This window comes from Hyperolius riggenbachi, chromosome 4 (assembly GCF_040937935.1).
Source record: "Hyperolius riggenbachi isolate aHypRig1 chromosome 4, aHypRig1.pri, whole genome shotgun sequence".
NCBI classification, from domain to species: Eukaryota; Metazoa; Chordata; class Amphibia; order Anura; family Hyperoliidae; genus Hyperolius; species Hyperolius riggenbachi.
Window position 1 is genome coordinate 307895073 of NC_090649.1, and position 27090 is coordinate 307922162.

The 27090-nt window shown below is 43.1% G+C and overlaps 1 protein-coding gene across 7 annotated transcripts in view; it reads right to left on the bottom strand.

The window, feature by feature from the left end:
* The window catches only part of BCLAF1 (BCL2 associated transcription factor 1), a 78437-nt gene that overhangs the window by 30134 nt on the left and 21213 nt on the right, over positions 1-27090 (bottom strand). For all 7 annotated transcript variants that reach the window (XR_011019375.1, XR_011019374.1, XM_068231638.1 and 4 more), the window contains 2 exons: positions 10442-10547; positions 5657-5747 (listed from right to left, as the gene is read on the bottom strand). Coding sequence is in view for 5 of the 7 variants with exons in the window: in XM_068231638.1 (XP_068087739.1) it covers positions 5657-5747; positions 10442-10547 (197 nt within the window). In the remaining 2 variants the exon portion in view is untranslated. The remainder of the gene's footprint in view (positions 1-5656; positions 5748-10441; positions 10548-27090) is intronic.

A 27090-nucleotide genomic window follows, 5' to 3' on the forward strand; every position in this document is an offset into this window, starting at 1 on the left:
AAAGGTTGTTTTTTTTCCCCAGACACTCCATGTTTGGTGGACAAAACATGCAAAGAGGGCACCCCTGGCAGCTTTGTGACAAGTTGCAGTGATATACTTTACAACCTTCTGCTTTGTATGCATTTGTTTGCTTCAGTTTCAGATCTTCCCTCAGTTCCTTACACAGGCCTGTGGCTGTGTTGTGACAGCCCACAATTTGGAGTATCAGAATCTTGAAAACTCTGCAGTTGTCAAATGTCAACTTCCAATGGATAATACGGCCTTTCAAAGTAATTAAGTCAAGGACAACCCAGAAAAAAGTAAGTCTCATCACTGGATGAAGGGAGTCAAAACTTGCAAATGCCACAATAAATGTTTGCTTTCTTCCTAGGTCTTAAAAGTTGACAATCAGGCTAGGTTCAACACCTGTTTATTGGATATGTGCCAATATGAGATATCCAACTTGTGTCCGGCGTCTATAAAAATCGTGCAGGTTGAGACATTGCATTCCGTCACTACAACATATGGAGCATACACTGTAGAGATCAGACATGTCCAAACAAAACCCAGCAATTGTAGTGAAAAGAATACAATAAATAGAATTTTTTTTAAAACAAAAATAATTTGAATCCCCAATGAGCAGGACCTTCTTCGAGCACATCTGCGACACTAACCCACAAGCACCGGGAGTAATTTCAGCTATATATAGGGAACTAACTCTTACACACTCTCAAAACAAACCGGACTACATACTTAAATGGGAAAAGGAACTGGGCCTCCAAATAGATTATACTGATATGTGTGACATTTGGGAAAATATTCCTAGAATATCTATAAATGCTGACTTAGTCGAGATAAACTATAAGCTATTATTTAGATGGTACCTGGTCCCCCAGAGGGTGGCCAAATACAATAAACAATGCTCGGGAGACTGTTTCAGAGGGTGCAAAATGATGGGTTCCTTTGCCCACATATGGTGGAACTGTAAAAAAGTACGTAGATTATGGATTAGAGTTTGTAATTGGGCTTCATCCCTGATTAATGCCCCAGACCCACGGGAATCCCCTCCATGTTCTCCTAGGCTGTCCTTATCCATCACTATCTCCCGCTCAAAATGCTCTCATTAATTATATTTTCACAGTAACCAAAATTAAAATAGCGGCAGCCTGGAATACTCAATCTCTTTCGTTTGAGGCGGTCAAGAATAGGCTTGGCAATATTCTGTTTTTTGAGAAATTGAGAGCCCGTATGAACGATAATATGAAAAAATTTCACAATATCTGGGACCCACTAATAACCTACTTATTAACCTCTGAACAAATAGCGATGGTGCATAATCAATGATCATGTCATGGTCGCTTCTCATAGGCAACGATACCATACTAGCTTCAATATCCCTCGTCCCTGGAACTACTCAATCTTTTCACCGTCCCTTCTCTCTTCTTTTCTAACTTTACTTTTCTATACTTTCTAAAACCTATTATTTAGCTTTTTTATCCTCCTATTTATCTCCATTTATAACAATACTGTGGCTGTAAGGACGCTAGATTTCTACACTATATAGATACTACGATAACTGTTATATTTGAACGTTTAATCTTTTCCAGTACATACTTTATTACTTTTGTTGCAGTTAGTACCTAACTGAGTCGTTCCAAGCTTATGCTAGACAACTAGCAAAACCTGACCTCGCTGGAGGTTAGGTTTCATAGCTACAGGTACTAGATAAGATACTGTAGGCTAGTCCTCTCCCGACCCCTTAGGGGTTAAAGATGGTTGATGGACTATCCGATACGACAGCGGATTAGAAATTTTCGTCCGACTATGCACTGTAATCGTTGTTCAACTCACAGTTATGTGTAATACAACAACTAGTGTCATATCTTACTTGCTTAAGTTATGATTAGCTCATTGTCAACTGACTATTCTGTTCCTGTTTACTAATGTTGATATAAGATTTTGTTGGAAAATTGTTCTGTATTCTTTGCAAAGCTTTTCAATAAAAACGATTGATACAAAAAACAAAAATAATTTATAAATTATTTAGTCAGAGTTTGCACATTGTAAACTCTTTCCTTACCCCGATTTACATTCTTAAATTTATCATAGGTGGCCATATCTTTAGTCCTGTTAGGTGATCTCTGCAGAATGTTTGTGTACTTTGAGTTCCAAAGCCAGTACAAAAAAATACCTGGTGAAGTAGTATACAATATGTATTCCTAGAGGCAGTGTGTTTTTAGTTTATATTACGTAAGTACAACTTGGACAGAGGCTGAAGGTGTATGGTCTGAGTTAGAGCATATGCTTGACAGTAAAAGCGAGCTTTGAGGGAGCACTTAAAGATTTCAAAGGCTGAAGAGTAGCGGGTGTGTTTTTGAAGGAGATTCCAGTTGAGGGGTGAGGCATGTAAGAAATCTTGTTTCCACACAGCCTATGCCAATCACTGGAAGAGCAGGGTTCCATACCAATCTACAACAATACATAGAAATAGGAAGTGTTCCTGATGCTGAAACCAGGATAATTAAAACACAAAAGAGATATCCTGAATAATTCACTACATTCAACTAGATTTCAGTACAGTGTTTGTTTGTTTTTTACTACAGGATCCATTGACATGTCTGTTGGTCCTTTCTGTGAAATGGACCAATTTGGCTCATAGTGTAAACCACCTTAAAACAACGGTGCATTAACATATTCAGTAATTGTTTATTGTTAAAGGGACTCCGAGCTCTGAAAAAAAAGGAAAGTTGTACTCACCAGGGGCTTTTTCCAGCCCAGTGCTGGTCGGGAGGTCCCACGCCGGCGTCCTGGCTCCTCTCCTTCACCCCGCTCCGGAATGGCTGGCAGGCCGCAGCCCGGGCGACACTCTCCCGAGTGTCGGGCTGCTTCTTCCGCATATGACGCGGATTACGTCACACGCACTGGGCTGGAAAAAGCCCCTGGTGAGTACAACTTTCCTTTTTTTTCAGAGCTCGGAGTCCCTTTAACAACAAAATTGAATAGTACCTAAGGTAAAAATGATAGAGCTCTGTCTTAATGAGGAAAGTGTGTGTGTGTGTGTGTGTGTGTGTGTGTGTGTGTGTGTGTGTGTGTGTGTGTGTGTGTGTGTGTGTGTGTGTGTGTGTGTGTGTGTGTGTGTGTGCGTGTGCGTGTGCGTGTGCGTGTGCGTGTGCGTGTGCGTGTGCGTGTGCGTGTGCGTGTGCGTGTGCGTGTGTGTGTGTGCATGAATACTTATCGGTAGGTCACAGGTGATGCTTCGCCCCCCCCACCCCTTCTCGGCAGTGCAGTTGCGGCCATGGTTTTTGAAGACTGCCAAAGCTCTTTGAAACCTCTGGGTCCTGAGCTGGGGGTGAGCTGGAGCAACACAGATGGGTGGGCCAGGGCCTCAGCCATTTAACCACTTCTCAACCACAGGGTTTTTCACCTAAAAACCACAGCAATTTTCACATTTAAGGGTGGCAAGGGTTAATGGGCTTAATGGGGGTATAATTTATTTAAAAAAAACACCTCACTGATGCTGAACACTCACTAATGCTGTATTAGTTATCTGAGATCCTCTCACAAGTGATCTCAGTAACTGTAACAGCATAGTGACTGATTCAATGTTTACACACATTCTGAATGAATGAGCACTGAAGATAAAGTTGAATCCGGCACCATCAATTATATGCTCTTTAACTTTATTGACAGATAACTGACAATATGTACAACGTTTCGGAGGACGAACCTCCTTTCTCAAGTTCAGTCAGCATCTAACATATACAACAGTCACATCTCCTTATATATTCACTTGATTCAAGCATGACCAATCAGCTGAGCTTGTCGCATTTTAGCAACCAATCCCCTACCATCCGCCAAGCGGACCTTATGGGGAACTTCTCATTTATATGCATCAAGCTGTGTCTCCAATCGGAGAACTGTAGGAGCGGCTATACGCGTCAAGACAAGGAGCCGCCCCGCTCAGTCACCCCTCCGAGCGCCGACCAATAGGGAGAGAATGAATGAGCACTGTCATTGGCTTTGTCAGTGCTCATTCAAACTTGCAAGCACTTTGATTGGCTTTGTGCACACATGTTCACATCAGCCAATCACGGACCAACGGGTGCCCGACGCGTACGCGCATCCACGTGCACCCGAACGCGATCGCACACAGCAGGAAAATAAACAAGAGTTGCTTATCTACGCCCCTGTGACTCAGGTGAATTTTAAAGGGGCGTAGATAAGCGTGGCAAAGGTTGCCAAGTGGTTAAATAAAAAAATCACCAGAGCCCATTCTCTAAGGGGAGCAGAGCAATCACCTCCCTGGAGGGATGACGCCAGAACAGGTAAGTACTTTACCCACAACCCCTCCCCAGTCATGACAGGCTCTGTCACTTTTAATCTACTCTTTAACCAAATATATGACATGGTTGGGGTGACAGGCAGGCAGGCAAACACACACTGGAAAATGATGCAGTGTGTAACGGGAAAGGATGGTCACACCATATACATTAAAACCCTCTATTATCTGGCACCAACGGGGATTGGCTGATGCCGGCTAAGTTTAGTTTCTGGTTGCTTGAGAGTCGGTGTTAAAAATAGTCCTAGCTAAGAAAACAGTACTATACTCCACATCATATACTTGCCTTTAACTCAGTATAAATGTTGATATACAGTAATTAAAAATAAAGACAAAGGACAGACTTTACTTAGAGAGATTCAGAGCCAAGTAAAATAATAGATTTATACATACCTGGGGCTTCCTCTGAAGTTACGAGACCGGGTACCGGCGATAGAGAATGTGGAGGACGGCGGCGGCGGAGCGATCCATGTGGATGAGGCTGGAGGAAGCCCCAGGTATGTATAAATCTATTATATTTACTCAGCTCTGAGTCTCTTTAAGGTAACATGGGTATATTAATGTATAAAGAAGTGTAAAAGTAACTTTATGCATCATGCAATGTCAGGATTTTTCTTATTTTTTGGGTTGCTTGAGACTTCTGGTTAACTGAATTCCGGATAACGGGGGTTTTACTGTGATGATCTACCTCTTCATTAATTTATGTATTTTGTAGGTGGTTCACAAATAAAGCTGCTCATTGCAGTACTCTGAAAGCATCCTTTCTTTGCAGCATGTTTCCACAAGTGCATTTATCTTTTGCACAGTTCTATAATAGTGGTAAGCAAATATTCTCCTAGCCTGCATATCTCCAATGACACAGAGGGAATTAAATTGAGTGAAAGTTTCTAACTACTGGCTAGGCCTGTTTCACATCTAACAACGCGTGCAGGAGCCGTTCTCCTGCACGCGTTCTACTAGCCTGCGGCTGTCAGGAATCTGCGGTGCGACGCTGAGTCGCAGCGGTAGTATCAATTAACCAGACTGGGAAACGCCGATTCCGGACGGTAAAATGCGCCTGGGTGCGTCGTACCGCTACGCATTTTTTTGGGTTGCTTGAAAGTCTATGGACTTTCCTTTTACCTTGGTTAACACAAAGTATAGACTTTGCGTTAAAACGCTGAAAAAGGGCTCTGGTGTGAAAGAGCCCTTAACCAACTGCTAAAAGCTGAATAGGAACTGCTTGCTGTGACCGATTCAATTTTATAGGGTCATGCAAAATTTGGATGTTAGGAGAATCTCTATTTTTTTGCTAATATTTTGCACAGACACGTTAAACAAAATTTAATAAATGCATACCTTTACTGGTTCTTCCTTCTCAACCAGGATCTGTTCTTCAATCTGAACAAAAGTATGTCTTTTCCGGAATTTAGGAGATAAATCAATTCTCCTGCATCGACATAAACAGACACATTAAAGATCAATGGACCTATATTAAAGTTCTCAAGGACTGGAGATCTTAGGCAATTGTGATCCTGAAACTTGGCCAGAATACATATTTGTAATTGTCTGCAACCCTCAGCTTGGTCATATTAAGGCAAAAGTGAGATGTTTTGAAATTTTAGTAACGAAAACACAACTGCTTAGGAATATATGCAGACTATCCAGGATTTCTTGATATAAAAACAGACAAAAGGTTCTGCTGCATATGCATGCATGTGGTCGCACAACTGCAGAAATGCCCATGTGCTAACCTTTCAGCACAGTCACTATAGTGTAATAGCACTCAAGTAGGGGTTGGAAACTTGTGTCATAAATATTAACCAATTCTGAGCAAGGCCAGGTTTAAGTATCACTTTTGGTCTCCAATGGTCCACAGCCCAGAAAATGAGAATTTCAAGTCATCTGTACACAAAAAAATATTCCCCTGCCCAATATCTAACTCAATTCTTCCATTTCAGCAAATTAACATTTGAGTGGACTAACCACTTGACTAAACAATATTTTAACAAATCAAATGCCTTGTGTACGCTTGCATTTTGAGTGTAATGTAGCACTCCTAAGACTATTAATCAATTTCAGCCACAGACAACATGATCAGTCCATTTTCCTTGTGTCTGTGTGAATTCCCTCCAAGTATTTGAATATCTTATCACTTACTAGATGGCTTGCTGCCTACCAGCCATATTAGACAGTAATACCTCAGCGCACCAACGGACAATAAAGATGGCTTTTCTTACAAGTATGCCGCCGCTCCAACGAGCCAGGCCAGCCAATGGAATATGTAAAAGGAGCAATACAGTACCTCTTCCGGCCGTGCGGGTGGTTGTTAGTACCTCTCTCTATGCAAACAAAATCTTGCTGTAATCCCGATATCCAGGAGCACGATGCCGCTCAGCTCTGCGTGGATGGAGTCTGACCATGTGATCCCCGGGTCAGCTGATACCCGAACTTCCTGTAGCTGGCTTCCTTGCGTTCCAACAGTGGCTCCGTCCCAATAGCAGTGAAGGCAGCAGCGGCGCTTCCTGGCTGGGGGACAAAATGAGCAGACAATAGTGTACACTGTGCGCTTAAAGGAGCCACGCAGGGGGTTTCCACTTACTGGATAAAAGCTTGTTTATTTGCACATAATCTGCAGCCTCACTTGAGGCTGCAGATTGTTATGTGCAAATAAACAAGCTTTTGTCTGCTTATTTTGTCCCCCAGCCAGGAAGCGCCGCTGCTGCCTTCACTGCTATTGGGACGGAGCCACTGTTGGAACGCAAGGAAGCCAGCTACAGGAAGTTCGGGTATCAGCTGACCAGGGGATCACATGGTCAGACTCCATCCATGCAGAGCTGAGCGGCATCGCGCTCCTGGATATCGGGATTACAGCAAGATTTTGTTTGCATTGAGAGAGGTACTAACAACCACCCGCACGGCCGGAAGAGGTACTGTATTGCTCCTTTTACATATTCCATTGGCTGGCCTGGCTCGTTGGAGCGGCGGTATACTTGTAAGAAAAGCCATCTTTATTGTCCGTTGGTGCGCTGAGGTATTACTGTCTTTCATCCTTCCACTTGGGGCTTGGGACTCGCCCCCACCTCTTAGCGGCACATCAGTCTCAATTTTGCGCTGTGTCCTACTGCTACAATTTACCAGCCATATTAACCGTGGTCTAAAGGCCAGTACACAAGCTAGAATGTTCTCAGCCAAGACGGTCGATTGGGGCAATGTAGAATGTGTACAGCCACCCCTAATGTGTTGTGGAGAGATAATGGAGTCCTGAATCATTTTGGCTGAATGCAGGGTTCCATTCCTTAGACCGCCCTCCAGAAGCCACTCAGTCATTGGCTTTACCATTGTCCCTTCTCCTTCCTCCAACGCAACAGAAGTTAATGGGAGCTGTGCAGACAGAATTGTTATTATTCATTTAAAGAGAAAAAATAAAAAAAAAATTTAAAAAAAATCCGTTTTACTCACCTGGGGCTTCTACCAGCCCCCTGCAGTCATCCCGTGCCCTCGCAGTCACTCACGTATGCTCCGGTCCCCCGCTGCCAGCTAGTTTCGTTCCTGCTTACAGGCCTGGCCTGCGCAGGACGCTATCGCAGACTGGAATGGAAAGAAGGAGACGCTTGGCCATGCCTGCTCAAGCATAGAGAGCCTGTCCGCCGGAAATGAAACTAGCTGGCGACGGGGGACTGGAGGATCTGAGAGTGACTGCGAAGGTGCAGGACGGCTGCAGGGGGCTAGTAAAAGCCCCAGGTGAGTAAAACTAATTTTTTATGCAAGGCTTAAGTATCCCTTTAAATAGCACCAGCATCTTCCATGGTGCTTGAAATCTAGTTGTCCTGATGGATTATGGCAGCTTTCATGTCCCGTTTGAGGGCCCTAGTTTTCTGTTCTCTCTCCATATTCAGTGCACAAGGCTCACAAGACTTTTCCGAAATATAACCACCACGTATGTGGCCGTATTCAGCTCTGCTAAAACATTGCATGGATAGAATTACCATGGTGTGTCCCAGTCACATACATTGCATGTGAGTCTCCATAGTAACAATGCTTAGAAGAGCAATGAACAGTGCAGGCGTGCAATCGGTATAGGAGAGAGAGAGAGAGAGAGAGAGAGAGAGAGAGAGAGAGAGAGAGAGAGAGAGAGAGAGAGAGAGAGAGAGAGAGAGAGAGAGAAGGCTGCATGAGGTGGAGGTAAGCCTTGCTTCTCTATGCATGTCAAACTGAACTCAGCAGGAAGACAGAGATAAAGAGAGGAAGATATGTCACAAAGGAGGTAACTACAGACTACACTTTAGCACTGCAAAAGCTGCAGAATGTTCTATTTCTTAAAGTGAACCCGAGGTGAAAATAAACTGATGAGATAAACAGACATCCCAGGATTTTATTTTATATTTCAACATTTAGAAAGTAGATAGAATGTTTTGTTGTCTCTGCTCAGTTAGTTTATTAAGTGCCTCTAAATTAAAATACATACACTATATTGACCCTTTCTCTCTCAGAAATATGTAGAAAAATGTATTCTGCCAGAAAAGAGATTTTATGGCTGTAATTTGCTTATCAGTGATGTTTACTATATTCCTGACAAGCTACTGACAAGACAAAAACTGTCACTCCCATCCTTAAAAATTAACTATTTATAACTATTTCAGCAAAATAAAACAAGTAACACACCCTGGTTATTAATAGGTTTAGTACTTTACATACACATGTTTATCTCATTATGTCACCTCGCGTACGCTTTAAAGCGGGATTGTCATCCATAAAATGAAATCCAATTTACCCACGGCTCTGTGTTTACTATGCATTCTACAAACTGACCGTGCATTGCAAGCATCCCCAATATAATCATACATGTTTCTGATGTAATAAATCTCATCTCAGTCAGCCTGGTTCTATTTGGTACATTGCTGAGGATAGGGAAGCTTGGAATCTCCCCTCCCACATTCCTGCTCCTCACCGATTGGTTGAGGGCAGAGGTCAGTGTGAAGCTGCTGAAATACCATCTTTGCTGTGCTCACGTGTTTACAAAGCAAGCTAGATATGACAGTGCAGTTTCAGGGATTAAAAAAAAAAAGTCTAAGGGAGAAAATGACTTCAGGATTGGCTTCAGTCAGAGGATGTAAAGATGGAAAATGCCTGAAAGTTTTCACTTTATTTACTATATAGAATTCACTGAAGTCAAAATGTGGACAGTACAATACATTTGTTAAGTAGAATAATTATTTATCTACTTATATATGTGTTTTTTTCCCTGGGATAGTACAGCAGTCCCGGCTGCTTTAAATAATAATCCTCCTAATACTAAAATTGTATAGCGCTTTTCTCCTGTTGGACTCAAAGTGCTCAAGCGCTACAGCCACTAAGGGTGCGCTCAAGGGACCACCCTGACCCTAGCCATGTCAAAGGCAGAGCCCTTAACCAGTACACTATCCAGCCACTAAATAAATAATTTATTAGTTCGGTTTCATTTCTAGCACTAAACAACTTTGCCTGTTGTAATTTAAAATGTGTTACCATTAAAATCAAGCATTTACAGTATTTTTCATAAGACATGTTTCAGTTTCAACTTCTGACTGGTCCTGCTTGAGCAATTTTGACGTTAAATATGCTTAAGGGCTCGTTTCCCCTGTTGTGGTGCGGAATCGCCTGGATTCCACCGCAGAAGAAATCGCATGCGGCTGCGTCTCCGCATGCGGATTTAGCCGCGATTTCGCATGCGATTTCGCATGGCAAGGAGCCAGGCGAATTTAACCATGTCACTGCCTGAGTAAAGCTCCATAGCAAACCATGCGAAATCGCACGCAAAATCGCAGGGAAATCCGCATGACAAAGCCGCATGCGATTTCCCTATTAAATGCATTAGCGGCGATTCGCCCGCATTCCTCCCGCACGCGAAATCTGACGGCTCTGCCGTGCAGATTTCTGCCGCACCGAAAAACGCTCCCGCCGTACTCCTATACTGTCATTGATTTGTAATATCTACACTGCCTGACCTTGTATCATATTACAATGATCTGTACAATATGATACAAGCGGCATACAGGTCACATTTAGCCAAATAAAATGATGTCAATAATAATATATATTTATTCCGTACTGGAAATAGTCCTCACTATCTCATCCATGCCCACAGCTACCAACAAAACGTACCTGTGTATCTCAGGACTTTTTACATGGCCTGCTTGTTCCGCAGTGGGATTCTGATATTGTGCAAACCTCTCATGGAGAGTCTTTCCTTCACCTTTAAAGTAATGCTCTGTTGGTTATAGAAGAGAAACACAGACTGGTTAGTTTAACTCTCAAATACAAATTCACTTTCTATACAATGGGGTAGGCACAGTTTGTCCAATGTTGCATCCTAATAAATAAAACAGTCTGTATGCATGTTGGATTATTGGCTCTGTATATATTAAACAAGATGACACATCATTGCATTCCAGCGGATCTGGAGTGGTGTTTAGCTTCCAGGGACAACAATGGATGATTTGCATATTCAGCAGTGATGCACTGGGAGACATCTCAAAACTCACTCCAACCTGAATAATTGCAAATACTTTGTTTTAAGAAATCAAACTTTTGTTTTCCAATAAATAAAAAAGATAAAAATTATCTAGAAATGTTCTTCATTCTTTTTACACCTAAAGTATTGAACTGTGATTTGTCAAACAAGTATTTAAACTTTAAAAGTCCTTTTACACTATATCAGTTGTATCTCAAAGGAAAACGGATGTGCAGTCCAGTGTCCAGTTTTCCCTATGGCCTCTTTCTCACTATATGGTAAAAAACAAACTTTTACACCAGGCTCTGCCATGGAAAAATTGGACGCATTAAAGGGACTCCGAGCAGTGCAGAAACTATGGAAAGATGCATATCATTTTAAAGCTCTCTTTCTCCTCTTTCCAATGATATATAAATCGCCGCCCTACGCCTTTTAGTTTTTGCTATTTTTGCGATTGAAATTGCCTCGGCCGTGATTTTGATAGCGAAAATAGAGAAAACTAAAAGGCGTAGTGTGACGATTTAGGGGTCATGAGAAAGAGCTTTAAAATCTTATCCATCTTTCCATAGTTACATTGTATTACACAGGGCGACTTTTTCCTAAAGTCAGCAGTCCATTCTGCTGAATTGCACTGGGATCAAATCTGCTGTCACATCGTTCACGCTACACGCAAAATTTCGATCTATTTCGATCCGTGCGGGAAATTACCGTCGATTGCCCACGGGTAGGGAGCACGTCGCTAGCGTCGTTCGCGTGCCCGAAGACCGACGCAATACAGCTGCAACACATTACCTGCTCCGCCGGCGCGACTCCCCAGGTCTCCGCTGTCTTCTCCGCTCTGGTCTGGTCTCCGGCATGCTTCACTTCTTCCTGTCCCGGCAGGAAGTTTAAACAGTAGAGGGCGCTCTACTGTTTAAACTTCCCCCAGGCAGGGGGAAGTGAAGCATGCCGGACCTGGAGACCAGACCAGAGAAGACAGCGGAGACCTAGGAAGTCGCGCCGGCGGAGCAGGTAATGTATGTATGTTGGGGGGACAGCGGCGGCATCACCACCGAAACCACCACCACCACCACAGATTGTGAACGGTTTCATGCTGAAATCGATTCACAATCTGTTTGCAGTAAAGGCAGCCATACGATCACACTCTGATCAGATTCGATCAGAGAGGGATCTATCTGTTGGTCGAATCTGATGGCAAATCGACCAGTGTATGGCTACCTTAAAGATTCCCTTTAATGGTGCAATGCAAAAATTGCCAGATGTATGGCCACCTTTTATCACTACCTGAAATACCTAAACTCAGGATCACAATAGAATCAGTGTAACTGATTTGATCATCATTAGAAGAACCTGTCTTATCTAGACTTCAGAAGCAGGGTTTGAATTTCTCTTTGTTGTAGAGCATGAGTTGTATAATCAGGTTTGCCTGTCTAAAGAGAAGAAACTTGCATGACACATGCTCACACAAGCCCCACTGCAGGTAGTATGTGTTCCTTTATCTGCAGAGACTCCATTGTCAACCTTTTTGTATGTGCCCACGCTCCCCAATCAGTCAATGTTGAATAAATCGCATTTAGGGCCCTTTTCCACTAGAGTCGATTGCTGAAACGTAAAATCGCAAATCGCTAAGATTAGATTCTTACAAAAGCGTGATCGCTCCGCAGAGCGATCATTGCCGCGATTTTGCTATGCCATGCAGTGCATACAGTGGCGTAGCAATAGGGGTTGCAGAGGTAGCCACTGCATCGGGGCCCTTGAGTCAGAGGGGCCCTCCCTCAAGCACAATATTAGCTCACTATTGGCCCTGAGCTGTTAATAATCACTTCTATAGATGCTTTAGATAGTAATCATTAACAAACTGTTTCCCATCCCCTACTTGCACCTCTGACACTGTGGAAATCCCTGACAGGTTTTGGTGCGCCGTATCAATTGTTATGTATAGAGTGCTTGGGGGGCCCCATGTAAAACGTGCACCAGGGCCCATAGCTCCTTAGCTACGCCATTGAGTGCATAGCAAAATCGCAATTGCCGGGAAAGACTGCTGAATCACAAACGCTAGCGATTGCTAGTGGAAAAGGGCCCTTAGGCAGGGTTCACACCTGGCAAATTTGCAAACATTTTTCTGCAACGTGACAAGGCATTATATTCAGAGCCCATGAAACTCAACAGGCTTTTCACATCTGGTGCAAACTTTTACACGTGGGAAAAACCCAACAGCCTGTTTCTTTCTTCTTGTTGCTCTACTTTTTACATTAGCTGCTGTGGGAAAATTAAGACATGTTCGCACTGCAAACATGCATTGTGTCCGTTTGGACAACGTGCATGTATTTTCACACGTTTTCCCAAACAAGTGTGAGCCCTGCCTTATAGTACGAGTTTAGGAACTTAGGCACTAACCACTTTCTGCATCACAGACTGTCAGTGCTATAGGCTGCAATCTACTCAGAGAGCTAGATGCATTGGATATGTATTCTGGTTATGTGATCAAATTTTCAAGCTAAACAACTGAGCACTGACTACAAAACTATTACTATTAAAAAAAAAAAAAAAAAAAAAAAAAAAAAAAAGGAGCCTGGAGATGGGCTAAAAGTGTACCTGAGATAAACTTGGAAGAATTTTTTTTTTTTATCTGGGGCATCCTCCAGAGCCCACTACTCCATCAGCTCCCTTGCTTTCTTCCTGGTCCCTTGGTTGTGCTGCTGTCAGCGCTGTAAAGGAGGAGGATGTGCGCAGCCTGGAAGGGCACATGCAGTGGCCCACAATTCAGATGGACCGTGGACTTCACAGGCGCACACTGGATGGTACCGGAAGGACATTGAGGAAGCTGATGGACTGCAAGGGGGTGGAGGAAGCCCCAGGTAAGTAAATGTCCATTTCTCCCATTCATCTCAGGTTTACTTTAAGAATAATCAATGTAGACTGTACAGCCAAGATCTCATTATTCAAGACGGTCAACAAGATGCAAATTATTCCAGCAGCATACAAATTTAATGCAACCTGTATGCATCCTTGACCAGGGCCAATCAACGGCACTTCCTGACATTTCAAAGCTACATAAAATTTGCATTGAATCACAATACCCATCTTTACTCACTACTACTGCACAAACTGTAACTGGAATTACTATAATTATGCTTGCCAGTAATTACCTGAAATTCCCTTCTCTGAGTCAGTGCCACAAAGTAATTATGTACATAAGAAGCACAGGTTGGAAAGAAAAGACACAAGTTTCTATGCTACCTTAGAAAATTGGTCACCTAATTCTGCTCCATGAATTTAAAATAGAGGTCAACCTGAGCTAAAAATGAAATGAGAAGTTATTTTGTCCACGGTTGTGGAGTCAGAGAATCAAATCAGTTTCTGGGTACCTGGAGTCAGAGTCAGAAAATGCACCGACTGACTACTAATACATTTAAACTGTAATTCAAAAAATATTTCTCAGATATCAGTTATCATAAATAACTTACAGAACATATAAAGTGTTTCTGCAATAAAGCAGGTATCATATTTTCAAAGTTAGATATACATAGCAGATTGTGACTGTATTTCTAATGTGTACAAAGGAATCTTTTATATATAATAAATAACCTCTCCTGGCCAGGAGCTTTTTGTTCCCAAAAGCAGATGCCTTTTTAAAGTGAACCTAAAAAATAAAGCTAGATTAAAAAAAAAAAAAAAGTTTAAAGGGAACCAGAGACCTTGGAGGAAAGCTTTTATACATACCTGGGTCTTCCTCCAGCCCCATATGCACGGATCGCTCCCACGCCGCCGTCTTTCGCTGCCTGTATCCGCTGGTACTGGGTATCGTCATTACCGCCAGTCGGCCAGGGCCAAGTGTCCGCATCACAGGGGCTCTCTCCATATACGTACGCGTGCGGCGGCATACTGCGCAGCCACATGCGTAAGGGTATGGAGGGAGCCTCTGTGATGCAGACAATTGGCCACGTCCGCCGCAAGTGACGGGACCCGGGACCGGCGATAGAGGAAGCAGAGGATGGCGGCATGGGCGCGATCCAGGCTTATGGGGCTGGAAGAAGCCCCAGGTATGTATAAAAGCTTTTTCTATTTTTAATCATCGTTCCTCTCTGGTTCCCTTTAACTTACCTCTGGCTTCTACCGGCCCCCAGCAGTCGCCATGTGCCAGTCCTGGACAAACCGATCCAGGGAACATAGCATGTCTCCAGCATTTTCCAGAGATGAACTACACTAAGTAACTGATTACAGGTTATAGGCTACTGAATGCAAGACCAGTCAATTGAAAGCTGTAGAGTCATTTCTGTGACCAGACATGCACTTTAAAGTCAATGGGAACCGTGGGATAAAAAAAAAAAAAAAAGCCAGATACTTACCTAAGGTGGGGGAAGGCTCTGGGTCCTAATGAGCCTTCCCTCGCCTCTCCTGTGCCCTCGGTGCAGTGCTAGCTCCCGTATTTGAATATCCCCCCCCTCCGCAGGGGACTTCGTAAGTCTTCTGTAGCCAAGTCCTCCCAAAGACAGGTGGCTCCACACAGCGCTCACGGGTGCGCAGGATGGAGCTGCCCGTCTTCGAAAGCACTCTGGCTCCCAAAGACTTTCCGAAGCCTCCATCTGCAGCAGAGCGAGCAGAATTTGAATGAATTGATCGAATACTGCTCCCAGGGACAGCGTTGCAACCAGGGCATCGGAAGAGGAGAAGGAAGGCTCATTAGGACCCAGAGTCTTCCCTCCTTAGGTAAGTATCTGGCTTTTTTTTTACTCTATGGTTCCCATTGACTTTAAAGGCAGCCCATTCACACTAGAAGCGCTTTTCTGAGCGTTTTGCGATTAGCGGTTTTTAAAATTGTTCCCATTCACTTTCATTAAAATTGCGGTAAAAATCGCGGAAACAACCTGTAGCGACTAACAGATGAGATAAACTGTATCTACAGTATAGTCCTAAATAAGACTTTCCTAGAATCCCATAGGGTTATTTTTAATTTAAACGACAAAATCCATGGTTAAAAGTTTAAAATGTCTCTGGCCTGGAACCCACTAGAGCCTTTTTTTAAGTGTTTAGCGAGCGCTTTAAATCACTACTGATTTCCCTAAACTCTCTGCCAATGTAAATAAATGGGAAAGATTCCACTACAGCGATTGTGGTTAAGTAAATCGCTATCGCAGGACATGCAGCATTTTGGTAGCGTTTCCATTCTAATGAATTGTATAGGAGCAGGGAATTCGCTCCCAAAATAGATTGCAAAACGCTCTCACAAATCGCTAGAAATTGCGCTTTGCGCTTTCTAGTGGCTTCCAGGCTTCAGGTGTATGACTACAGTTTTTTAATGTTATTCAGCTTCCATACAGACAAATCCTGAACTAGTGGACTTGGCATCTGTTCCCTGCAGTCAGACATATCTTGTATGGCTAAGAAAGTTTTACAACTTGGATTAGTTATCGGTAAAAAGAATATGCAGTTCCCACTGCAGAGAAACTATTAGAGACCTGTATTCTTAACCCTTACAGCAAGGGAAAAAAAAAAAGAAAAAAAAAAAGGAGGAAAACAGGATAGTTCTATGTATCAATGGGACTGTACATAAACGTTTATTACTTCATGTTACATGTCACTTCAGACACCCTTCCAGGGTACTTGCAAGCTTATTTTTACGTTTAAAAGTGAGCCCATTCTGGAGAAAACTCAGAAATGTGCATGGAAAATTTGCTGAATACCCAGAATTAACAAAACAAAACAAAAAAATGTAAGAAAAGCAGAATCAGAATAGGTTTACTAGCATGCTGCATGCATCAGTCTGATCAACTGTATTGGTCAGCGGTAAGCACTAGTATTCACAGATATCATACTAGAGTCCCAATGTGCCTTTATTCAGACCCTAAAGGGAACCTAAACTAACTGTACAAAAAAAGAATTTCACTTACCTGTAAGCTTCTACCAGCCCACTGCAGGCATCCTGTGCCGACACCAGTACTCAACGATCCTCCGATTCCCCGCCAAGTTCCATTTTTGAGTCAGCAGGTCACTGTGCCTAAGTGGCGGGGCGGCGCGTTCTGGTTTGCGCTCTCATCAGATATTTTCTCATACTGTACCTGCGCAGGTTGCTCCCGGAAACAAGGGGACGCGCATGGCCAGTGTCCCCACTTAGCTGCGGCAGGGAACCGGAGGTTTCGGTGATTATCGGCACAGGCACAGGATGGCTTCAGGGTGCTGGTAGAAGCCCCAGGTAAATTAAATTCGTTTTTTTTTTACAGTTAGTTTAGGTTCCCTTTAAGTGTATTTAAATGAAAACATAGTTCACAGTGAAATCTTTTTAGGAGCATGCAGGAAAACCAGGGAGTTAATTTACTACAGTTTATTGCCATTTGTCTTTATCTACTTTTCTTAGAAACTCAAGTGTGGGTAGATTGTTCTTGTCCTTTAAAGTGGTCTTCAGATCAGCATTTACAGGAGATACTTTGAAAAGATTTGTACAGTAATAGGTTAAATGTGTGCTTTTGCTTCATCCCCATATTGTGACAGGTCAACATTACCACCCGATTGCTAGTAGAAATTCTTAAGGACCTGACATCCCAGTAAGGTGCCATCCTGTCATTGCTCGTTTAGTACTTCTACTGACTATAAGATTAACACATTTTAAGCATTTGAAAACTGTAAAAGAAGGTCTGCACAAAGTTCTGTTTTTATTAAACACAAATCTTCACTACTTAAGGCAGTTGCAGAGTGCCAAGGAGAAAATAAGAACCTGTGAATTCATGCAGCAAGTATTTTCTTTATTAATTTTTAAAAAAGGGACTTTTTTATAATCCTTTTTATGCTTCACTCATATGTAAAGCAATGTTCTATATAAAAAATAATTATATAAAAACAGTTTGCTTAAGCTGGGACAAAAGGAACCCCTATACAGAGCACCAATTGTTCCTTGACCTTTTCAAAAGAACACAACTAAACCTGCCAAAAAGTTAATGAAAAAAAATTATCCTGAACAGCACTTCTTGAAGAACATTACAGGGCTAAATTCAAAGCCCCGTAATGTTCTTCTTGCATATTGAATTGATGTTTTTGAAGCAAAGGAATGCTTCAAGCGTTGGCAGGTCCATGAAGATTTGACCAGGTTCCAACAGTTGGCTAGCCCACCCAGGGCTGTGGAGTCGGAGTTAGAGCAATTTTGGGCACCCGGTGTCGGAGTCGTTAATTTCTTAAACTGAGGAGTCGGGAGTCGGATGATTTTTGTACAAAATCCACAGCACTGTTAATTATTAGTCTAAGGAGTGGGAGCCATTTTGGGTACCCAGAGTCGGAGTCGTGGTTTCATAAACTGAGGAGTCGGAAGATTTTTGTACCGCCTCCACAGCCCTGAGCCCACCTTCTACCCATGCATAGGTGAAGTGGTCAGACAACAGGCTGTATGACTCTAGTGGCCACCCTTTATGTAGGCCTGCTGGGAGAGAGGGAGGGGGAGGGAGAGAGAGAGAGTGAAAGTGAGTAAGTGTGTGTGTCAAGTTTGTATTCTTTTTGAATTCTAAAGGTGTTTTAAATGCATACTGTACATTGGTATCACTTCATGAGAGTGTACAAAACAAAAATACATACAATGGCATGAATCTGTGGGCATCAATAGCACACTGCAATTTACAAATGCCTGCTTCCATTCTGAGAACTAGGTTTCTAGTAATGTCCGTAGCATGGCTGCAAAGAGTGGCAGTCTGGTGGTCAGGAACAGAAGTATATAATTTCAAGCTGTACCCCAGGAATCTTAAAGGGGAACTGAAGAGAGAGTTATATGGAGGCTGCCATGTATTTCCTTTTAAGCAATACCAGTTGCCTGGCAGCCCTGCTGATCCTCTGCCTCTAATACTATTAGCCATAGCCCCTGAACAAGCATGCAGCAGATCAGGTGTTTCAGACTTTAAAGCCAGATCTGACAAGACTAGCTGCATGCTTGTTTCTGGTGTTATTCAGATACTACTGCAGAGAAATAGACCAGCAGGGCTGCCAGGCAACTGGTATTGATTAAAAGGAAATAAATATGGCAGCCTCCGTATACCTCTTACTTCAGTTCCCCTTTAAAAGTTCAACTGACAAGTAGAGAATTTACTTTGTATAGCGCAATGGAAAAGGGAAGAAAAAAAAATAAGTAGAAAAAAAATAATTCCCTAAAATAAAAACTTGAGCTAGATGAATTATAAAAAAAAAAAAACTAAAAAAAAAAAAACTAAAATATCAGTGATCACTTGGTAGCATCTTTTCACTTCTGTTCATCAAGCCTGCTTGCCACTGGTGGGAAGGGAGTGATAGCTGTCTCCTCTGACAGAAGGGGCTGAGAGAGGAGGAGAGCAGTGGTCTTGAGACTGATGCTATCAAACAAATGTAGGTACTTATCTTGTGCTATAAATTGACACCCTTCGTTACTTCAGGGCATTGGGGACCGTTTACTTTCAACCATATAACAGGAATTCAAGAGTACCTAAAGTAAAAAAAGACAGAGCCTGTCATGACAGACTATGCCTTAATAATACAGGACTGGTGGGTTTAAGGGTCAAATACTTACCTGATCAGCCAAACTTCATCCAGGCAGGTTGGTTGCTCTCAAATCTCTGTCAGGCCTCTGGCCCCACCAACCAGCATTCCCACGGCCCGCCCCCAGCTCTACAGGTGCAGCCTAATTGGTAGCTGCTGAGCTGGGGATGGGTTGCGGTAACGCAGGTGGAGGTCACTGAAGAGCTTTGTCAGACTTCGGAAACATAACCGTAACTGCATTCCTGAGGAGGGTGGTGGAGCGCCACTAAATGCCGATGGCATTGGCTCAGGTAAGTATTTAAACCGCGGGAACTCCCCCCCCCCCCCATTCCTGCAGCATTAAGACAGAGCCTGTCACAACAGGCTCTGTCTTTTTTACTGAATGTACTCAACATAAACATTGTATAGTCACTATATGCATCCTTGCACTTGTTTTTGGGCTACTTTATATATTGAAACAGGATTTTAAAACCACTGAAAGCTAAACAGCAACTGTATAGAAAAGTTACTCAAGTAAGAAGACATAACATAATGAGCTGTGACAATCATTCTGTGAAGAAAGCTTTCCGCTGAGAAAATACAAACCACTGTTTCCACTTACCGCCCAGCATCCAGCAAAAAGTGTCATTATCAAGAAATACACCTGGAAAAAGCCACTAAAAGGCTAGCACTTCAAGCTTAATTCCAGCATACCAAGGGAATTTTTGGAGCTAGCAAGTCATAATTTCAGGCCACTTTGCAAATGTTTTTTGCATCAGCAACAGAAAACTTTATTTGGTTATATTGGTTTTGCCATGTCAAAATATTTTCCAGGACCTAGTCATAATGAAAAAGAAATCAACACTAGGCAATACTAAAATCAGATTCAACAAACACTGTCAAACAACTCCACAATCGTAACAAAAAAATGAATTCACTAGAATACCATCCCCTTTAGTAACTGCGCACCTAGAAAAGGCCAGAAATAATCAGTAAATATTGATTGTAGCATACTAAAATGCCTCCAAGGTACTATGTTAATTTGTACTCAACAGTATAGACTAAAATGCTATGCACTCTACATGCAATACTTCTGTGGTGCAGTAATTGACAGAAGCAGCAAAATGGCAAGCAGGTACTAAAGAAGACTGATCCAAAGTGACAGAAATTTACCTACATCCAGATAAAATGCATGTAAACAATTCTAAACCTGGAGAGATCTAGAAGAAAAAGCAATTTGTAGGGGAAATAGAAAAAAAATGTACACTGCTGAGGGAAATGCGGCTTACAAGTTAAAGAGCTGCTTCAACATAAATCCGAGTTCCCCAACTCTGTCCTCAAGGCCCACCAACAGTACATATGTTGCAGAAAACCACAAACATGCACAGGTGAGGTAATTAGTGTCTCAGCAGAGCTCATGAACTACCACAAAACATGCACTGTTGATGGGCCTTGAGGACAAAGTTGGGAAACACTGAAATAAATGATACATTTCATTGGCAATCTTCTAATATAAAAAGTTAAAAAGGTTCACCCGTTGAAAAACAGGCACTATACCTCGGCCATGTCTTGACCCCCCCCCAAAGGCACGCACTGCACGTTTGCCATCTGCACGTGCCCACCCATCCCCCTGCCCCATCCTGTTCAAAACCCGTTTGCGTGCCGCCAGGACACAGAAGTACGCCGCGACAGGGCAATTATTCTATAGGATAACCACATGCCGAGTCTCTTTCTCCGGAATCACTCCCAGAGCCCTGTGTTGGCCGGCTTCCAGCATGCAGCCCTACCCCTTCCAGAAAAGTGCCATAGAGCTTCCATGGCACTTCTTAGATAAAGAACACGGAATTCCAGTGAGATGAAGAACCAGCAGGCATTTATAACTTTATATTAGAAGATGATCAATGAATTTATGGTGAACGGTGCTCTTTAAGTTTTATAAAACTGCATTTAACAGTAATGAAATCATTGCAAATTGTGCTTATATTTTCACAAAAACCTGTATTTTTTTGACATCTCTAAATTCACAAGTAATTGGCTCCACATGCTGCCAGGTTTTTGACGTTTAGGGAGGAGAAGGACAAGTGGATGCAGGCTGTTGGTGGTGAAGAGCTCACCGCTTGTAATTCATTGCGGCATATACTTGGCAGATATTAACCTCCCTGGCGGTACACAGTTTCTGAGGCTGTGTCCACGGGAGGGATTTTTTTGAATTAAATTTGCTTTAGCCTTTGTAGCTAGCACTAGGCTAGTTACCATTGTCCACCAAGTCCCCCACACCCTTCTGACCCCCCGATCGCAGCCGTTATACGTTACCTAGCCGCGATCACGCGAGAGCCGCGGCCTCCCCAATGAGCTTCAGTCGTCGCTATGGCGACGATCGGACATGATGTCTGATGTCATCAACATCATGTGCAATCCCGATCCTCCCCATAGCAAAGCCTGGAGCTGATTGGAGAGGCTGCGCCATCGCGGGATGGGGGGGGGGTTGTGTGGTACGTATAACGGCGGCGATCGGGGGCAAACAAAAGAGTGCAGAGGGACTTGGGGGACAATGGTAGCTAGCGAAGTGCTAGCTACAAAGGCTAAAGCAAATTTAGTTTAAAAAATCCCTCCCGGGGCAGAGAAATCCTCCACCAGGGAGGTTAAAGCATTTGGAACCTTTTATATGCATACTTTTCAGTTGAATGCAGATATTAAAATTGAGGTGATCTAAGTTTTTAATTGACATACTAATAAATCATCAACATATTCCAGTTTTCAACTTCAAATGGAAGCTACAGACAAAAGCCAATTCCCAAACCCAAGTTCAACCTCTGACATGGGCCCCACCCCACCATTCTGGGTTTTTTCTGCGGTACCTCAGTGGAGTAAAAAGCCTTCTGGAAAGAGGCACACGTGGGGACAACCTCATAGGTTGAACCAAAAAAGTAAGGATTCTGAGCATATAGCTTGCCCCTTGAATCAGAGTAATCCCTGGGAAAGAACATTGGAATTATCAAGTATCCTGCAATTACTACAAGATTTTGCCATGTAGCATTAGTTTTTCAGTTTCTGCTCTGCTGACAGAGCTGTAGACAAAAACTTTATAAACTTTTGAAGTAAAATTCCACCTTCACTTCAGCTGTGCATATTGTTATGATAAATGAGAGATACTATTCCAGATTTCTTACAAAGCACAAATGAGATCAAATGCTCAGTTACTTCACACAATTTGCAACAGAATGTCAAAACCAGTTAAATCAGAGCTTGCAGCCAGTCAGTTTGTGCAGCTGTGGAAAACAAAACAAAAAATAGCTTTTGCTGCACTAGTCAGCTAATTACTAATGCTGGATGGGTAAAGCCCCGTTCTGTCTGTACTGAAAACAGAGAGTAAAGATTCCAGGCTAGAAAAGTAATGCAAGTTGGGCTTACAGTTCTGAAAATTCATAATGCAAAGGTACATTTTAATATCTTTAAATTGCAAAAATAAACATTTCTGAAGGGCAGATAAATGTGTATGTTCGTACTTGCGTACATACATATATTTTGGTTTTTTTGCAAGAGTGGAATTTTACTTAAAATGACAACTGAAGTGAGAGGGACATGGACACTGTCGTATTTATTTCCTTTTTAAATAGTTCAAATTGTCTGGCTGCCCTGCAGATTCTTCATCTTTTAGCCATAGACTCTGGACAAGCATGCAGATCAGATGTTTCTGACTGAAGTCTCGCTGCATATGCTGCATGCTTGTTTCAGGGGTGAAAAATCAGCAGGATGCCAGGCAACCAGTGTTGTTTAAAAGGAAATAAGTATGGCAGTCTCCATATCTCACTTCAGGTGTCCTTTAAAAAGAATGAGTAAAGTTGAGTAAAGTAGAACCTTTGTTGCATTTTCAGCCCTAGTTAAAGCTAAGAAAGTGAACCTAAAGGCAACCAAAAAAAAAAAAAAAAAGAGAAGAAGGATTAACTCACCTGGGGCTTCCCTCAGCCCCATGCAGACGATCGGTGCCCTCGCAGCCTGGCTCCGATGGCCCAGGACCCGCCGGCGAACACTTCCGGTTTGGCCGTCACCGGCCGACAGGCATGGGAACGCGAGTGATTGTTCGCGTTCCCAGCCTGTATATCGCCCCCTATGCTGCTATTGCGGCCAGGACGGCCAAACCGGAAGTGTTCGCCGGCGGGTCCTGGGCCATCGGAGCGGGGCTGCGAGGGCACCGATCGTCTGCAGGGGGCTGAGGGAAGCCCCAGGTGAGTTAATCCTTCTCTTTTTTTTTTTTTTTTTTTTTTACTTTAGGTTCTCTTTAATGCGTTGGTATGCGTTAGTACGCATTAGTATGCATTTTTTTCCATAGCAGTGCATTGTGAAAAAGCTTTCAGTTAAAACGCGTATAGTGTGAACTGTGCCATAGGAAAACATGGGCATTACTTTGAAAAATGTGTTTCTTTTAGTTATAACTGAGAGCAACTGATTAAGTGTAAAAGGGCCCTTAGTGTGTAGGGGCAGAGCTTTGTTCTTGGTGTTTAACCTCTAGTCAGAGCTATAGCCTAAACTGATACCCCTGTTTTCCCCAGTGAACAATAAAGAGAGCACATAATTATAGTAGACTCTAAATCCCAATAGTTATGTAAAACTTTTTTTATAAATAAAAAAAAAATAGTGCAGGAAAGGACAATTAGAGAAGGCACAGATTTCCAGTACAAGTTAAATTAGAAAAAAACATCTGGTTGAGCAGTATGCAAACTATATTCAGCAGGTACTAAACATACTGTTCTTCAATTCAGAAGAGACCCAACATTACTTAAAGTAAACCTGTAACTTTATTCACTAAAGTACACATGGAGTGCTCTAGAGCAGTGGTTCCCAACCTTTTCCGGGCCCAGTATAGCCAGTATAGTGCCCCAGTATAGCCAGTATAGTGCCCCAGTATAGCCAGTATAGTGCCCCAGTATAGCCAGAATAGTGCCCCAGTATAGCCAGAATAGTGCCCCAGTATAGCCAGAATAGTGCCCCAGTATAGCCAGAATAGTGCCCCATAGTGCCCCAGTATAGCCAGAATAGTGCCCCAGTATAGCCAGAATAGTGCCCCAGTATAGCCAGAATAGTGCCCCAGTATAGCCAGAATAGTGCCCCCAGTATAGTGCCCCAGTATAGCCAGAATAGTGCCCCAGTATAGCTAGTATAGTGCCCCCGTATAGTGCCCCAGTATAGTGCCCCCAGTATAGCCAGTATAGTGCCCCAGTATAGCCAGTATAGTGCCCCAGTATAGCCAGTATAGTGCCCCAGTATAGCCAGAATAGTGCCCCAGTATAGCCAGAATAGTGCCCCAGTATAGCCAGAATAGTGCCCCAGTATAGCCAGAATAGTGCCCCAGTATAGCCAGTATAGTGCCCCAGTATAGCCAGTATAGTGCCCCCAGTATAGTGCCCCAGTATAGCCAGAATAGTGCCCCCAGTATAGCCAGAATAGTGCCCCCAGTATAGCCAGAATAGTGCCCCCAGTATAGCCAGAATAGTGCCCCCAGTATAGCCAGAATAGTGCCCCCAGTATAGCCAGAATAGTGCCCCCAAGAATAGTGCCCCAGTATAGCCAGTAAAGTGCCCCCAGTATAGCCAGTATAGTGCCCCAGTATAGCCAGAATAGTGCCCCAGTATAGCCAGAATAGTGCCCCAGTATAGCCAGAATAGTGCCCCAGTATAGCCAGAATAGTGCCCCAGTATAGCTAGTATAGTGCCCCAGAATAGCCAGTATAGTGCCCTAGAATAGTGCCCCAGAATAGTGCCCCAGTATGGGTAGGTGGTGCCCCCCGCCCGTCCCCGCCGCTGTTATTACCTTAACAGCTGCCGCTCTCCCCTCTCCAGCGCATGTGTTTAAGGCAAGCAGCGTATCTCCCGGCTGCTCTGTGATGCGACAGGAAGCAGGGCAGCGGCTTCCTGTAGCGGCGATATGTATCGCCGTTACTATGGTAACCGAGCCCTGATTCCTGCGCATCACAGAGCAGCCGGGAGATACGCTGCTTGCCTTAAATAAACACATGCGCTGGAGAGGGGAGAGCGGCCGCTGCTAAGGTAATAGCAGCGGCGGCCGCGGGGACGTGCGGGAGGGGGGGGGGGGGGAAGAGGACGGCACACCAGGCAACATGCCGCGGCACACTGGATGAAAAACGCTGCTCTAGAGTATATTCACTACACAAATTAGATGTGCTTCCTATTTTAAATTTAACAGTCAGATATTTTAGATGAATAATCTCTTTGCAATGTCATCTCTAAAGCCAACTAATCACATCTGCTTTTTAAAGATTGTAGCGGTTTCTCCTTAGTAAGTTTCACATACTGTACATCTGAGATCTTCCTAAACTAAGCAACTACAAGAATGTGGTTTATTTCATGACTAGAGGGATAGAGAAAGCTGACCTACAGTTATTCCTTGGAGGTTCCTTTACAATCAGAACCACTCTATCACTACTGTATAGAGGAAATATCTCCAGGCACACAGAAATTACTGCTCTGTGCTCTACAGTTCCAAAATTCTTACTAACACCAACGGGGCTTGTATGATAAAATGTCAACATTATGCTCTTAGCCAATGGGTTCTGAGGGCTGGTTTACACTTAGAGCGCAAAATGCAAATTTATGGCATGAAATTTCTCAATTTTGCTGCAATTAGCGATTCCCTTTCAAGAGAACGAGAATCACATCACGATTGCCCCCAAAATGCTGCATGCAGCACATTAGCGATTTATGCAACTCTCAAACGCTGCAGAGAGGATAATCCCATAGGAATACATTTGTCACAGCGCGTTGCTGATTGCCGGCGAGCAGCAAAACATTGAAAAGCTCCCCAGTGCAGTATCAAAAATTACTGTAAGGATTGCAAAGGAAAGATATGTGTTAACAGTTGCCTTTACCTTTTCTATGCTAAACCTAAGTGGCTGTCTTTGAAGTTGATTTTAGTTATAGATGAGCTAGCAATTGCAAAATGAAAATACAGTGGAACAGAAATAATGAGATACAGTGAAAACAGATTTCAGAGCAGTTGCCAAGATTAACCACTGTGAATATTTGTTTCTTATAACAAACCTAACTGGTTTCTCTGCATTTGCTCCTGCTTTCTTAGGGCTGGTCTTGATGCATCAGTGCTAGCATGGAGGAAATGTCATAACAGCCAAAAGTTCCTAACCTCAGCCAGTCCAGTAATTCATTCACTGGAGAGAGGCTCTTATCAAGATATAATATGGCATAGAGAGAAGGTTTTGAGATGTATGGAAAAAACATTAAAAGGAACACATTCTTTGTGACTGTGCTGGATGAAACTTTACACAGAGCACAGATGAGAAGACTCAGCACCTTCACAACTAGTTTAATAGAGCATTTCCAAGTGCTGCTAATATATCAGCTGTGAATACAGGTATAAACACAACAGAATACTACATTATATCAGAGTTACAGAAATAAACTCTTATCTCCTTTTAGAGAACATCTGCACTGTTTTTAGCCAACACAACTTTTGCCTAGTACACACCATACAATTTTCTGTTACATTTTTCTGTTATGCTGGGAATACACAGCTGGATTCTGAGTCATTTAGATGGCTCGATAGATAATTTCCGACACATCCGATCTCCTGCCCGATCGTTTCGCCGCTTGATACTGCATTGAGGACAATGGAAAAAAGAAAAATGAGTGGAAGATAAGAGAATTGCCTGCAGAATCGAGCGGCAAAATTGAACCGTGTATGCCCAGCATTATGCTGGGCATACATGGCTAGATTCTTCCTTATCAATCGAGCCGCTGATGGCTCGATTGATAATATCCGACAGGTCCAATGACCCGCCGGATAGATTCCCCGCTCGATCCCC